We start from the raw sequence: 15,446 nt of genomic DNA, 5'->3' as shown, positions 1-15,446 counted from the left end.
AATTTGATCAAATCACACTCTTCCTTAGTACCCTTCAGCATCTCAGACTACTTACAAGGTGAAATCCAAGCTCTTTATTATTAAATACAGCCCCCTGGAGACCTATTTTCTCCCCCAGCCGTAGCGCCATGCCTTCCTACTTAGCCTCTGTACTTTCCAAGCTTCGGCCAGAACAGCCTGGTAGACCAGCAGTTCCCTGGACACATTGTGTCTCTTCCTGTCTCGTGCCTTTGCATCTGTGTGCCCCATTCCCTCTGCCAATTACCATCAGCTCCTCCATCTGTCCCCAGCCCTCCCGAGGGAGTCTCCCTCATCAGTCAACACTCCAGATCTCTATTCTAACCCATCAAGACACTCTGTTCACAAAGCCGTGCTGGTATCCACTACAGAAAGAACAGGAAAGTATATTATTATGGGGTCATGAGTGAAGAGTGGATGGGCTGGTGTAGTTAGGGGGGCTCTGGACTGCCAGAGGGGAAGGAGGGGAGAGGAGTTCAGACAGGAGTAAGGGAGGCCCCAAAGATAGCCCTGCAACCATTCCAGGGCCCTGGTGCTGATAATGGCTTATTGAGACACTAAAAATGGCTTTTGTGCCAGCTCAAAAACTTCCTAAGTGTATTTGCATTTTCATTTTGTATGCGTTTGATATTTGTACAACATACAGTGAAAATTAGTGTTTTCTTTCTTTGGCTCTAAAATTATCTCATTCAATTAAGCATTATCAATAGCAATGACTACATGTTCCTTGATTCTGTAAACACACCCACCACTCGATTCCATGGAGACTTACGCCAGATGGGTCTTTCTAAAAAACCCGATCTGATCAAATCACACCCTTCCTCAGAACCCTTCAGTGTCTTTCTTTACTTACAAGGTAAAATCCAAGCTTTTTATCATGAAATACAGCCCCCTGAAGACTTCCTGTTGCTAGTAATTCCCTCCTCACAGGATTGTCAAAAGAACTGTCTTAGTTTCCTAGTGCTGCTATAAGAAGTTACCACCACTGGGATGGTTTATAACAATAGAAATGTCTCTTGTCCCTGGTCTACAGGCTAGATGTCCAAAATCCAGGTGTTGGCAGGGCCATGCTTCCTGTAAGACTCTGGTTAGAATCCTCCCTTGCTTCTTCCCAGATTCTAGTAGGGTCTGGAAGTCTTTGATGTCCCTTGGCTTGTGGTGGCACCACTCCAGCCTTTGCCTCCATCATCACATGGTATTCACCCCAATGTAGGTCTGTCTCTATGTCTCTATGTCTCTTCTCTTCTCTTCTTCTTCTTCTTCTTCTTTAATTTTTAATATTATTTATTTTTGAGAGAGAGAGAGAGAGAGAGCACGAGCAGGGAAGGGCAGAAAGAGAGAGGGAGACACAGGATCCAAAGCAGGTTTCAGGCTCCAAGCTGTCAGCACAGAGCCCAATGCGGGGTTTGAATCCAAGAACCGCAAGATCATGACCTGAGCTGAAGTTGGATGCCCAACTGACTGAGCCACCCAGGCGCCCCTCTTCTCTTCTTCTAATAAGGAAATCCAGTTACTGGGTTTGGGGCTCACTCTCACTGAAAATGATCTCATCTTCACTTGAGTATATCTGCAAAGACCCGATTTCCAAATCAGGGCACATTCATAGGTACTAGGGATTAGGACTTCGGGATATCTTTTTTGGGGGATGCAAGTCAATTCACAATAAGGACTAATTGAAATAATGCAGACGAAGGGCCTACATAACGTATGCACTCAATTGGCTGCCTAGATTTGAGTTCTCACACTACTCCTGATGACCTATGTACCCACATGCAAGATTCTTAATGTCTCTGGGCCTCAATTTCCTCATTAGTAAACAGTACCTCCTTCATAGGACCACTGAATGGTTTTCAATGAAATCACACAGGCAAAGCACTCAGAGCAATACCTGGCACCAAGTGAGAACTAAGAAAATGTTAACAAGTAGTATTACTTATTACTGTGATTCTACCCCACTCTACCCTGCCCCTAAACCCAGTTTTCTCTTTACAAATGGAAGGGTTTAAAATTTCAGAGATATCAGTCATCTTGAAAAAACTAAAGAAAAAAAATGTAATTCCTCTGCTTGGCCCTTCTTCCTTTTCAAAATATGCATAATTGCTTTGACTTAAGAAGCATCATGTTGGGGCTCCTGGGTGGCTCAGTTGGTTCAGTGTCCGACTTTGGCTCAGGTCATGATTTCATGGTTCACAAGAGTGAACTCTGCACTGGGCTCTGTGCCAACAGCTCAGAGCCTGGAGCCTGCTTCACATTCTGTCTTCCTCTCTCTCTGCCCATCCCCAACTTGCTCCCCTGTCTTTCTCTCTCTCTCTCTCTCTCTCTCTTTCAAAGATAAATAAATATTAAAAAAATTTTTTTTAAAAGAAAGAAACATCATGTCCCCAGTAATATTTGAGGTAGGTGACTTCACCTTTCCCTGGTACTTTGGAAATATCCCCTGATTATAAGCAGGAGTCATAATCCTCACTTACACCTGGCCATGGAGTGACCTACTTGGGTCACATCTGGTGATTTACTCTGAAGTTACACCTGGGTGTGCAGTCATACTCTTCAGTCACATCTGAGCATCTTTAGGTCACAGCTAGACATGGAGTCACATTCCTGGGTCACACTCAGGCACAGAGTCATAGTCCTGGATGACATCTGACTACTGTGGACCCAAGGCATAGGGGTTTGTTCTGTGCCCACCAAACTTACTGGCCCCATAAGCTATAGACCCTACCATCAACTGAGTAGCCCAGCACTTTATGAATCTCTTGGTGGGTAGTACGAGCTACCTCAACAGACCTAAAACATAATATTAGATTTTCTCTGGAGTGAGAAATATTATTGTTCAAGTTGAAGACTTCAGAGGTGATCTCTTGCATTCTTCCCAGAGATGACACAGTACTCGGCCACAGTGGGCAATGAACGAGTACTTTCTCGTTGATTAACTTGTACAGAAACATACTCTAAATTACATTAAAGCATACTTTTAACCACCAAGAAAATAATTTCAAGGCCACAAAACTAACAAGTCAGAGGATTTCTTTATATAAACTTAAATCTTGGAATTAGAAGTATGTATATGCCTTCCCCTGCTTGGGAGTCATGTACAGGGTAATTATTTTGATTATGAGGAAGTCAACTAAGACAGCCTTTATAAACTAAATTATTTATGAGGGACAGTCACATAGTTCAAATGTGTGTGTGTATTCCTATTATGACTTCTTGTTTTTATCCTTGAAGGTACTAATTTTAGAAAAATACATAAATAGAATATCCTTATTGTGGTGAAAGAAAATAAGTCAAAATTTTATTAGACATTTCTATCAGAAACAAAATGTTGCCTACTTCCAATAAGAATATTAAATATGTAGGGCACTCTCTCTCAACACAGAGCCCAACGCGGGGCTCAAACTCATGAACTGTGAGATCATGACCTGAACCGAACTTGGACGCTTAACTAAGGCACCCAGGTGCCCCTAGTTATTCTTTACATCTACATACATACACTCAAACTGGTAAAAATGAACAGTGGATTTTTCTTTTCTACTACATAATTTATATATGAATAACTGAACTTTGTTCTGGTTATATGTAAATACTTAATCCTTTAATTTAGAAACTTACTTAGCAATAATTTGAGAAGGAAATATTGAGTTTAATGTACCAAATTTATAATATTGGTTGGTCCAATATGGACATTTGAGAACACTTAGCTGCCTTATGTTTTTTTTCTAATTTTACTGTCAGTGCTTTACATTAATATCAGAGATGTCACTCTTTTCTCTCCTTTTTTACTTTATCTTGCTTTTGTAATTTTCAGTAGATAGTCCACTGGAGAAAAAAAGGAAACAAAAGCAGGTAATGTGTTTAGAAAACTTCCTGATTGGTGACATCAATAATTCTTTTGACTGCCACTGCTATTGGGAGTTGATCTTGAGATTCTAGCAAGGTTAATGGGAGGGGGAGAAAGGGACTCAGGCTAGAAGTAGATGGTGTAAACTCTCCCTTTTCCATTGTGACACAGCACACCTTTGTAATCAAGGGCACACCCTTCCCAATCAATGCTTCATATCAGAAAATGTTTCATGTTTTTTGGCAAACTTGCAAGTTAGTAGACAGACCATTCTTGGTGGTCCTGACGGCAGAATGTTTGTGTACTGATTGTTGGCTGTCTTTCTAGAGCGACCTGTACCATCAGAGGTGTGTAAGCTCAATGAAGTGCTGAAGAGTTCGCAGAATCCTGTAGGCTGTGGTAAAGGTGCAAGACTGCACAACTTTGGCCAATCAACCCTTGAGTCACCAGTTCCTGACTTGTGAATGTCTTGTGACTAATGAAAACTGGTTGGACATTTTCTCTTCCTATTCTTATCTACTGCAGGCTCCTCCAACCCTCATCTTGTAATCATAACCACTTCCAGAAGATGAGTTGACTTGTGCCTCCTGGAGGTTCATGTGAAAGCTTTCACAACCTTGGCCTAACATCTTAATAGGCCTGGGACCAAAGACCTTCCTAACATCTTCTTCTTTAAACATTTTTTTATTCTTTTTTTTGGGGGGGGGGGTAAGGGGGAGGCTTAAATACATATAACATAAAATGTAGCATTCTAACCATTTTTAAGTGTATAGTTCAGTGGTGTTAAACACATTCACACTGTTGTGCAGAACCCTTCATTTTATAAAATAGGAACTCTATACTCATTAACAATGACTCCCCATTCCTTGTTCCCCATCAGCCTTTGGTCTCTATGATGCTGACTGTTCTAAGTGTCTGATATAAATAGAATCAAACAGTATTTGTCTTTTCCCTTCCTCCTTTTTCTCTACCTTTCCAAACTCTATTTAACCTATTTCAAACATGACTTTTTCATGGAATAAGTCATTTTCTTCCTTATCCTTTTCCTCTGGGAAAAAAGTTTAAATACTTCCCTGCCTCTCTTCCCTTCTCCACTCCATTTATAAGCCTCCATTTGAAAAACAGGGGTGGGAGAAGGGGAAAGTACTGGGATAATAACTTTCTGATTGTTTTATATAGGTATGAATTTTGAAATGTAATTATCCACAGCAAGAGAACTAGATGCCAACATCTGAAATCTCTACAATGGCCCAAAGTTCTTTTCAAAATCTTCATAATACTTTCATTTTAACTCTACTCATCTTAACTAAGCTTATTTTCCCTAAATAAGAAGTGTCTTTTAACTCATTTGTATTGCTTTCTCCTTGGAGGCTGATTCACAGTATTCCAATAATTGTGTTTTTCTCTTTATTCCATGGGAAGTGTATAGATTTCAATTGTGTTATGGGTTAAAGAGGTTTTTGAGGACTAGAGTCAACCACAATCACAATGTTTAATACTGTTTCTCTAGGAAAGTATTCTAAGTTCCACATAGCTCCTGAGAAATGAACTTTTGGAATACAAGTCATTCATAAAATGGGAACTGAGTCTGTGTTATATATTTCCCAGAGATCTTCATTAGCAATACAGAACTGAAAGCCATTGGCCCGTTCAGTGCCACAGAACATACAGTGAACAATAAAAGAAGCAGACAACAAAGTCACAGCCAGGATGTGCCCCAGCCCCCCCCGCTGGAATATATGGCCATCAGACTTTAAGACCCAGTTAGTCAATATGCTGAACCTACAGAGTCTATAAACATTCTATGATTTTGAATGCCTATATGGTTTTTTGGGTGCATTTTCTTCCACGGCATGTTAAAGAAACCTATGTTTCACTATGGCATGTATAGACTCTGAAGAGTCTACAGGAGAGGGCCCTGAAGTTGAAAAGGTTTCCAAGAGAAGAAGTCAGAACTACAGAAGTAAGCCCAGGGCAGAAGCCAGCCAGCTAACTGTATAGTTCAGCAGAAGCCACTTACAGAGGGATATCAAAAAGCATTAAAGAGCTACAAAACAGAAAGTTAAAGAAACTCCCAACTCTTGTATAAACTGCTAATTTAAAGATGACACATGAGTTGATGACCCAATGAATCTCTGAGCTGGGAATGTGGATCCATGAGGTTCTGATTTGAAAAGGGAAGTACAAATATCAACTGAGATAAAGTTACTACCAGGGCCCCAGACACGCTAACTAGCAGCCTCCTTTTTCATTCCCAAAGGTCTGTGTAAGACTGGAGGCAGCTGCCTTGGTCAGGGAGCCTGGAGATTTGTCCCTCTGCAATTAATGGAGAAGAAAGAAAGTGGCTTTTGTTGACTTTTGTTTGTTTGGGGCAAAGCCATTTGTCACAAAGGACATTAATTCCTTCTCTACGCTCTTTGAACGATTAGAGCCACTTCCACATTATTTAGTACTCAACTCCCTGCAGTATCATATTATTCTTTGAATACTTGGTGCACACAAATCTGGCCTCTTCACTAGGATCATAAAGAACCTGAAGGCAAGTAAATTGACCTGCACTTCATTAGAATCTCCCATATACCTACACACTCTGCTGGGCACAGATCGGGTATCTGACAAACACAGGTTGATTAACTCATAGGATGAGGTCCTTACATAGAGTCACAAGCCTTGAAGCAACAACAATTCCACATGCCAATCTCAGCCCAACTTCTCAGGAAGAGCATGGATGGAGAGTGGAAGCTTGGCAGTTACTAGGAGCCACAAAAGAGTAGAGAAATCCTGAGTATTGTGCATAGGGGAAACTGTTTACCACCTAGAGACTATTCTAGCTCCATGATGGTAGACAACTATGTTTTGTTTCCTACCCAGCACTTAGCACCTGGCAGAGGCTCAAAACACAGATTGAATAAATGAAAAACATATGAAACCCTTTGGTTTCCTTATGCTTTGCTTTTCTAAGCACACACCTTGCGTTTTCCTTCATTCATTATGTATAACCAAGCTGCAAAAGTTAAAAAATGACTCCAGGAAACAAACCAACATGGTACCCACATGGTACACAGGGAGGTATGTACTCCTATCAGGTGTGTACTCCCCAGGGTGTGTGTGACGGGACAGTGGTTGAAGATCCAGGAGGAAGATCACTGACCTGCTAGCCACAGGTCTGCGGATTACTGCAGAGGGACACTAGCTGCTCTCCTTGAGAGAAATGGCCGGATGTCAGATGGAGCCCTTGGCAGGCCCTAGGCAGTGGAACGTTGCTCTGCATGGTCCCCGTCTGGCTGGCAGCTTCCTGCCAGGGAAGGCTGCCAAGTGGGTTGTGACAGCTGTGCAGTGCACAAATCTCCAAGGTTCTTTGGTGCACTGCCATTTCTGACCTGCCTGTCTGCCTACTCGTGGGAAGTAGCTGGGAAGTTCTGGTGCTGAGGGGCCCCATTTTCCACTGGCTTTCATTTTTTAGCAGGATGCCCGAATATCCTGTTTGTTAAGATGGGAGTCATTGGAAGATGGCCTTTAGCTTTTCTGGTCAACATGAACCTATTGATTCTGTGTAGGAGGAAGAACTGTATTTCACTCTGTTTCACACCCATGTTGGTTTTCACTGTGACCACATGACCACACTTGTTTGGTCTTATCACAGTAATTGACAGCTGTCATAGACTACCACTAGGAGAAACCCTGTGTCTGAGTAATTAAAAAAAAAAATCAGGGGCGCCCGGGTGGCTCAGTCGGTTAAGCGGCCGACTTCGGCTCAGGTCATGATCTCGCGGTTTGTGAGTTCGAGCCCCGCATCGGGCCCTGTGCTGACAGCTTAGAGCCTGGAGCCTGCTTCCGATTCTGTGTCTCCCTCTCTCTCTGCCCCTCCCCTGCTCATGCTCTGTCTCTCTCACTCTCAAAAATGAATAAATGTCAAAAAAAATTTTTTTTTTAATATCAAAGATAGCCTTGTAACCATTTATTTCTTTTGGAAATGAAAGGTCAAAATCTTAATGCTTATTGTTTGGAATGTTGACACCTGAAAGGATTTTGATAAAGGACTACCTTTTCATACTTTATTAAAGCAGCAACTTTTATTTATTTAAAATTGCCACTAAGTGACCTCAAGTATTCATCAGGAGATGCACACATGTTAACCTAGATTCCTTTCTGTACTCAAAGATGAAAAGTGAAATTTCAGACCTTACCTTTTAGCATCATTCGTCCGGTGGATCCTCCAAAGGTACTGAGTAGGCCACTTCTTGCTCCTAAAGATGTGGTTGCTTCTAGCAGAGAACCCGCGATGTACTGAGATATGGACGTCCTCTGGAGGGTGGCACGGTACTCACATATGGTATCTCGGACACATTGTTTTAAGCACGGACCAACCCTAATCCTTTCATGGGCTGTTTCGGAGGCTGGGAGCTTTGTGAAGAAATGAAGAAGAGATCCAATTGTATTTTCTATTTCTTCTCTCCTTCTCACTGCATTGTAGATCTGTGAATAGCACAGAGTACAGGAAGTATTAATCTAGTTTCTTAGAAAAGCAAATTAGTTTGTTGACAAAATGCCAAGATGACTTATTAAGAAAGAAGGCTCAGTTGCTCTAAGCACAAACACTCTTGAGCACTGGACTCATGCATTAACCTGAACATTCTACAGACACCATTTATTTGGAAAAGCTATGTGCAGTTATGAAATCGGCCATTCAAACAACCATGCTATCAAACAGAGCACTTACAAGTTGTTCCAACCAAAAATATATTCAGCTCAAATTTCTCCTCCTTTCCTTAGCAGAGCAAAGCTCTTCTGGAGGGCGACAAAGTCAAACCTTTCCTTTTAGTCCTTTTGGACTCTCCTGTGTGCATGACTGTCCCAGATTTGTCTGCCTCCAAGGAGCACTTCAACCTGACATTCATGAGGAATCTTTTCTCTATGCTCAAACTGAAGTGAGGATGAGATGGTCACGGAGAAGGAGAAGTTCTAGATTTCTCTCTCAGGCACAATCCTTCAACCCATCATCTTGGTCCAAAGTCTTTGAATCCTTTTCCCTCTTCATCCTTTCTCACCTCCCACCTCCAAAGCATTGACAGTTCCTGCCCACTCTTGTTGTTCTGTCTCTGTCACTATCCTGATTTCCTCTCTCCTTTATTACCTGAATTCACCAAAAATTTATCTCAAGGAGATTGAACAATTTTTTTTTAAGATTTATTTTTAAGTAATTTCTATACCCAACGTGGGTCTCGAACTCACAACCCCAGGATCAAGAGTCACATGCTCCACCAACTGAGCCAGCAGGGCACCGCAAGGAGATTGCACAATTAGGACAAGCTTCCAACCATAATTCCAATATAGTTGTTCAACATTTATATAGATCCTGCTCTGTGGAGGCAGCGGGCTGAAAGATGTGGGGCATGTACAAGAAGTAACACATACCTCCTTTGCTGAAAAATTGCACAATCCAATTTAAAAGATGAGGCCTGAACATTGTGAGGTTTGATATTATTATTACAGGGAGGTTTTAAGTTTTGTCAAGGTCTCTGGGAAGCCTGAGACTCCTGAGTAATGTATAAATAATAGGGAAGAAATACCACATGGGTGAGTTAATCTAGTTTTCTGATGGTGGAATAAAAGTTGACTACAATGTGCTGCCTCCATCATGCTACCTTGGGCACCTTGCCTGATCATTCATTCAACAAATAGTTATTTTGTGTTTATATACCAGTTATGTGTCAGGTCTGGGTAAATAAGATAGCTTTTCCCCTCAGAGAGTTCACAGTCTAGTAAGGCAGACAGATAAGCAAAGAGCTCACAGTAGGATGAAAATGGAGGTCAAGCCCTCTCGTGACATCAATAAGTACCCAGGGAAAGGAAGTCCCTTGAATGTCCTCCAGGCTGTGAATGTGCCCCTGTGATGCTGCACACTCCAAATCCCACCTTAACCAGGACCACTGGCACTTGACAGGACAATCACTGAGGTGTGCTAGGTCCTTAAGAGACCCTAGAATGTACCTAGAACACCCCCAGATGTTCAAATTGCACTGACTCTAACTAGATTTCTAATCTACCTTCTGCAGCCTACTGGTATGTATTTGGCACTTGAAGGAAGAGTATGAATTCTTTAGCTTTAATTCTCTGTCATTAAATTTCTGGTGGCCAGTGTAGCCATGGGGATGGTGTGCTGGGACAGATAGAACTCAGGCTTTGGGGTCAGGGATGTGGGGTTGTGCAGCTGGCTCTGCCTTGACCAGCTAGAGAGAGGCTCAGAAGCATGAGCAAGCTGACTTGAATGTTTAGAGAAAGCTTCCTCTTGTGTAAAGTGGGGATACTAACACCCCTTTTTAGGATGTTCTGGGATTCACCAGACTACATGTAAAGTGCTCACCCTAGTGTCTACAAATGGCACCCATTACTATTGGGCAAGAAGAGAATGGACTCTTCCATCCTCAAGGAACAGCAGGTGGTTGTATAACAACAGAACATGGTCTATGAAATTCACTTGTATGGGGTTATACCCTTGTTCTTATGTGCTGCTGGATAATATCATCCTAACCTTATTTGAGTGTATTATGAGGGCAAACTGAGGCTGAGAGATGCAGAGCTCCGGACATGCTTTTCCTCTCTCAGCTCCAAATCATACAGGCAATATCTAACATGATATGTCTCAAATAAGTCCTTCAGAAATTTAAATGCTCTAGAAGTTGAGAGAAAAGAACCCACTGTGAGCTTTGATGGCTAAAGAAGCCTTCCGAGGGAAAGCAGATTTGAGCTGTGCCTTGGAAAACAGGCACGGTTCTAATCAGAGGAGCTGGGGGAGTCAACTCACACGGTGAGCAAGGGTGAAGAGGCTGGAAATAGTAAATGCCTTAAAGACCGTGAGCAAAGCAGGGTATTTAGAGAAGAGAGTGAGTGTGGGGCATAACTGGGAAATTAGAAAGGTCAGTTGGCCTGATAAAGGAGAGCCATGAATGTTAAGCAAGGAGGTTTAATCCATCAGAGGTTGGGAACCCTTCACTTTTTATTTTTTGCTTATTTGTTTTTATCAGAGGAATGATGCTAAGAAGGTTTTATTTTATAAAGATTAATATGCTGACAGTTCTTGGTTACTAATGGGTTTACCTACTTTATGTGCCAAGCTGCTCCACTGGCACGTTATGTCTTCACTCATTACCTTGTGCATCCCAGTTTCCACACCACTCCTTCAGATTCCCAGTGTCCCATTCAGTCCCTCATCCAGGTTTCCCTAAATGTTTTCCTCAGATCATTAGATCTAGAGCGACTGTATGATATAAGGACTCCTTGATCATTGAAAAACTTAGTACATGTTTCTCCTTTTGAAGATTTACATTGCATATTAGAATATTAAAGACAGTGAAAAGGGTCAGAGTAAAGAAATCTATTTTATTTTGTTTAACTGAGTATTTGGAGTGTTTCTTATGTATGTTATTTGACCATGGATTTCTCTGCTTTGCTTTGCTTTGTTTTTCCTCGGTTTCCTTTTTTTTTTTTTCTCCTCTCCTCTCCTCTCCTCTCCTCTCCTCTCCTCTCCTCTCCTCTCCTCTCCTCTCCTCTCCTCTCCTCCCTTCCAAGAATATAGCCAGGGAATGACTGTTGTACCAAATAATTTACTCGAATCAAGTGTTCTCATTTTCATTTCCTTCACCTCTGAAATAGACAGTCATCCATCTTTCCTGAAGTCCTGCCTCTCTTACCATCTCACTGCTCCATCTCTGCCTTATTCTGTGGCTCCCCTTCCTCCTTGGGTCTTCAGAGTAATTGTGATGCAACAGAGAGGTGCCAATCAGTGCCTAATGTAGGGAGTGACACATTGGCTAGCCATAGGTCAGATTTACCTGATCAGACAAAGGACCTGTTTGATCTGACACACAGTGTTTCAAAATCAGAGAAGCGGGGCGCCTGGCTCGTTCAGTCTAAGTAGAGCATGTAACTCTCGATCTCAGGGTCATGAGTTCGAGCCCAACGTTGGGTGCAGAGATTACTTAAGTAAGTAAGTCTCTAAAAAAATAAACTTAGGGGCACCTGGGTGGGTTAGTTGGCTAAGCATCTGGCTTTTGGTTTTGGCTCAGGTTTCATGAGTTCAAGCCCTGTGTCAGACTCTGCACTGACAGTGCAGAGCATGCTTGGGATTCTCTCTCTTTCCCTTTCTCTCTGCCTCTCCCCCATTCATGCTGTCTCTGTTCTCAAACATGTAAACTTAAAAAAAAATAAAATCAAGAAAGTTGATGTTACAGCATCTCCTAAAAACTGGAACAATCTGGTAACACTGAACATTCCTATGTGGTGTCAAATGGATAGACCCTCCCTTGTTACCTGGGGCACAAGTTCTCCAGTTGGCTCCAGTCCCTATCACTCTCTAGTGATCCCATCTTGCCAATATCTGGTCACCATTAGTATATGAGTATGTGATCCCTGCCTTAATGGGATATAAACGTGGCTATAGATATATATAATAAACATATACTGAGCTCCCCCAGCATGTACTCTGTGTGCTCCTTCCTGTGCTAGTTGCCAAGGACACAGAAAGTCATGGTCTCTGCACTCAAGGGGTGTTGCAGTTTACCTTCAACATACATAAATATTAGGTATGTACTAAGTAATCATTCAGCATTGTCATCAGCACTTGTTTCTAAGTCCTCAAATGTGTTTGAAGACATAAAGATGAAGACTTTTGGAATAAAGCTCTGAGCTACCATCACCATTGCTAACACTCCATTCACTAAAAACAAAAAAGAATCAACAGGTTCTACCAAGATCTGGACTAACACATACCAGTCATACCAATACTGGATAAGCTTTAATAAGGTGCTTGTTGGAAAAATGCTGAAATGTGGATGAAGTGGTGGTGGATACGGCAATGTTCAGGCACCACATTATTCAGGCTATTACCTCTCATCAGATCATCCACTTAAAAAAAATTTTTTTAATGTTTATTATTTATTTTTGAGGTTGGGGAGGGGCAGAGAGAGAGAGGGAGACACAGAATCAGAAACAGGCTCCAGGCTCGGAGCTGTCAGCACAGAGCCCAACGTGAGGCTCAAACTCACGAGTCGTGAGATCATGACCTGAGCCGAAGTCGGACGCTTAACTGACTGAACCACCCAGGCACTCCTCTTGTTGCTTTTGGGAATTCTGCAATAGCCACCATGTGGAGTAGCCAGAACTAGCTTGCTGGAAGATGAGAAACTTCACTCTTGTTACCTTGGTGGATAGCCTGCCAATAACCAGACACATGGTGAGGTCATCCTAGATCCTAGATTATCCACCTGCCAGTCCAAATGCCATTACAGATACATGACAGGGCCCACCAGAGACCAGTTGATCGAGACTAGGAGAACACCCAGACAGTTCACAGAAACATGCACCAAATTAATTGTTGTGAAAACTCACTAAGTTTTTGGGATGCTTTGTTACAAAAGTTAACTGACACAATGATGGTGTGTGGGGTACAATGATAAGTATTTACTTGCATGAGATTTGAATCCACATAATAACCCTGTGAGGTTGATTTATTTTGCAGGTAGAGACAGTAGGCCAAGAGAGGTGGAGAAACACAGCCAACTTTACCCAGTTCCTAAGAGGCTGAGCCAAGACTAAAATCTGGCTTGTCTAGCTCTGTGGTCCAGCTTTATCTACTGCACTAAACTTGGTCATACCAAAGTCCAAAAACGGTGGGATTCAAAAAACTACTGTCATTTGCAAGAGGTTTAAGGGATGTTTACATTGTTGTTATTGTTTTCATTCATGATAATTCCTTTCACAGTCTCCCTAAACTACTGTGCAAAACAGGCAAATTATGACTAATAAGTGACCAACTGTTTCCTTTGTATGGAGATTTATAGTTTTAAACTGCAGGGTAAAAAAACACATAAACTTTATTTCACTTGATTAATGTGATAATAAAGGTGCTGAAAACTAGACAGTCCACCACCCTGTATGGGCTAGCATCTTTTTTTGAGATATAATCAACATGTCACAACATGGTATCTAGGCTTGCCAAACAGATATGTGTCCATTCATTCACTCAACAATTGATTTAGATTTATTAAGCACTTATGTTGTGTCAAGCCCAATTACTAGGTATCCAACAGTGAGCAAGAAGAGCTTCGTTTTAGTGTGGAAGTCAGACAATAAATATGTGGATCAAATAAGTTAATTAAAAATTACAAACTATTATATACTCAAGATATATTTTGGATATAGATGCCACAGGACTTGCTATAGTATTGGGAATGAGGAGAGGATAGGAGTCAAGGTTTTGACACTGGGCCGTTGATAAATTCTTAGAGATTTAAGATTTATATAAATACCTATATAGACAACATTGCAAACAGCACCCCTAATGGCTCCTATGTTTAACAACCACTGTGGACTGGGAATGGATCTTTTTCATGGAAGTACACTAGTGCCATTATGCCAGCTGCTATCTTTGAGCAGGATGACTTTGATACTATGAAGTTACTTGCAGAAAAGCAAACAATGCTTAGACAACACTTAAGAAATTATTTGTGTTCTTTGTGACTCAAAGGGATGCCTTGTAGAAACCAGCACTGGGACATGGAGGTCAGAACCAAAACAAAAGAAACATCCAAGACTGAAGAAGCTGGGGCAATTAAGATGGAGACAAAACCAAAGACTTTGGTGAACTGAAACGCATGAAGTAGCCAGATACACCACATCCATAGCACTTACCCAGGAGGAGAGCTCATTCCTCTACACAGCCACAAAGAGCTTTATCTTAATTTTACTTCTACTGGGGCCAAAGTGGGTACTGGTCAAGGGGAGTCAATTTCATAACTTGATCTGTTTCAAATTCTATCTTTCTGGGGTCAGAGTTATGGAAAATTATGATGCTCCTAGATCTGATGGCATTTCTTCTCAAGTCTTCCAATAAAAAGGTTTGTTATTTAGGTGTCCATGGACTCAGTAATACTTGTATCATTGCAACATATATTGAGTGATTAAAATGAAGTAGGTTTTGAGCATTGGGCCATGATTTCATTGAAACTTCAGAAAAGCTCTAGGAAGAGAGATATTACCACCACTTAAAAATAAAGAACAAGATATCATATGTTTTCACTCTTATGTGGATCCTGAGAAACTTAACAGAAGACCATGGGGGAGGGGAAGCAAAAAAAAGTTAGAGAGGGAGGGAGCCAAACCATAAGAGACTCTTACAAACTGAGAATAAACTGAGGGTTGATGGGGGGTGGGAAGGAGGGGAAAGTGGGCGATGGGCACTGAGGAGGGCACCTGTTGGGATGAGCACTGGGTGTTATATGGAAACCAATTTGGCAATAAATTTCATATTTAAAAAATAGGCAAAAAATAAATAAATAAAATAAAAAAAGAAAGAACCAGTGTGCACATTGCTAGGACTTAGCACTAGGACTCTCCATTTCTAAGCGAGTGTTGCTAACTAGTTAGGGGATCCTATAGTACAAGTGTAAAAGAAATCACTTTTAAGAGGGATAACTGTAGTAACAATCCTTCTTTCTCTGTTTATTGTCTGTCTCCCCCTTCCAGAATGTCAGCTTCTTGAGGACTTTACTTCTTTTTTCATTGCTGTATCTCCAGTGTCTAGAAGTGT

At 41.5% G+C, this 15,446-nt stretch overlaps 1 protein-coding gene across 4 annotated transcripts in view; it reads right to left on the bottom strand.

Annotated features, from left to right (window-relative positions):
- PLCE1 (phospholipase C epsilon 1) overlaps window positions 1-15,446 on the bottom strand; it is a 329,559-nt gene that overhangs the window by 177,593 nt on the left and 136,520 nt on the right. For all 4 annotated transcript variants that reach the window (XM_043597018.1, XM_043597014.1, XM_043597015.1 and 1 more), the window contains exon 3: window positions 8,047-8,335. In XM_043597018.1, the coding sequence (XP_043452953.1) occupies window positions 8,047-8,335 (289 nt within the window). The remainder of the gene's footprint in view (window positions 1-8,046; window positions 8,336-15,446) is intronic.

Source organism: Prionailurus bengalensis, chromosome D2 (genome assembly GCF_016509475.1).
Source record: "Prionailurus bengalensis isolate Pbe53 chromosome D2, Fcat_Pben_1.1_paternal_pri, whole genome shotgun sequence".
In the NCBI taxonomy this organism is placed as follows: Eukaryota; Metazoa; Chordata; class Mammalia; order Carnivora; family Felidae; genus Prionailurus; species Prionailurus bengalensis.
Note: the sequence above shows the minus strand (reverse complement) of the source record. Positions and strands in the feature narration are given on the sequence as shown.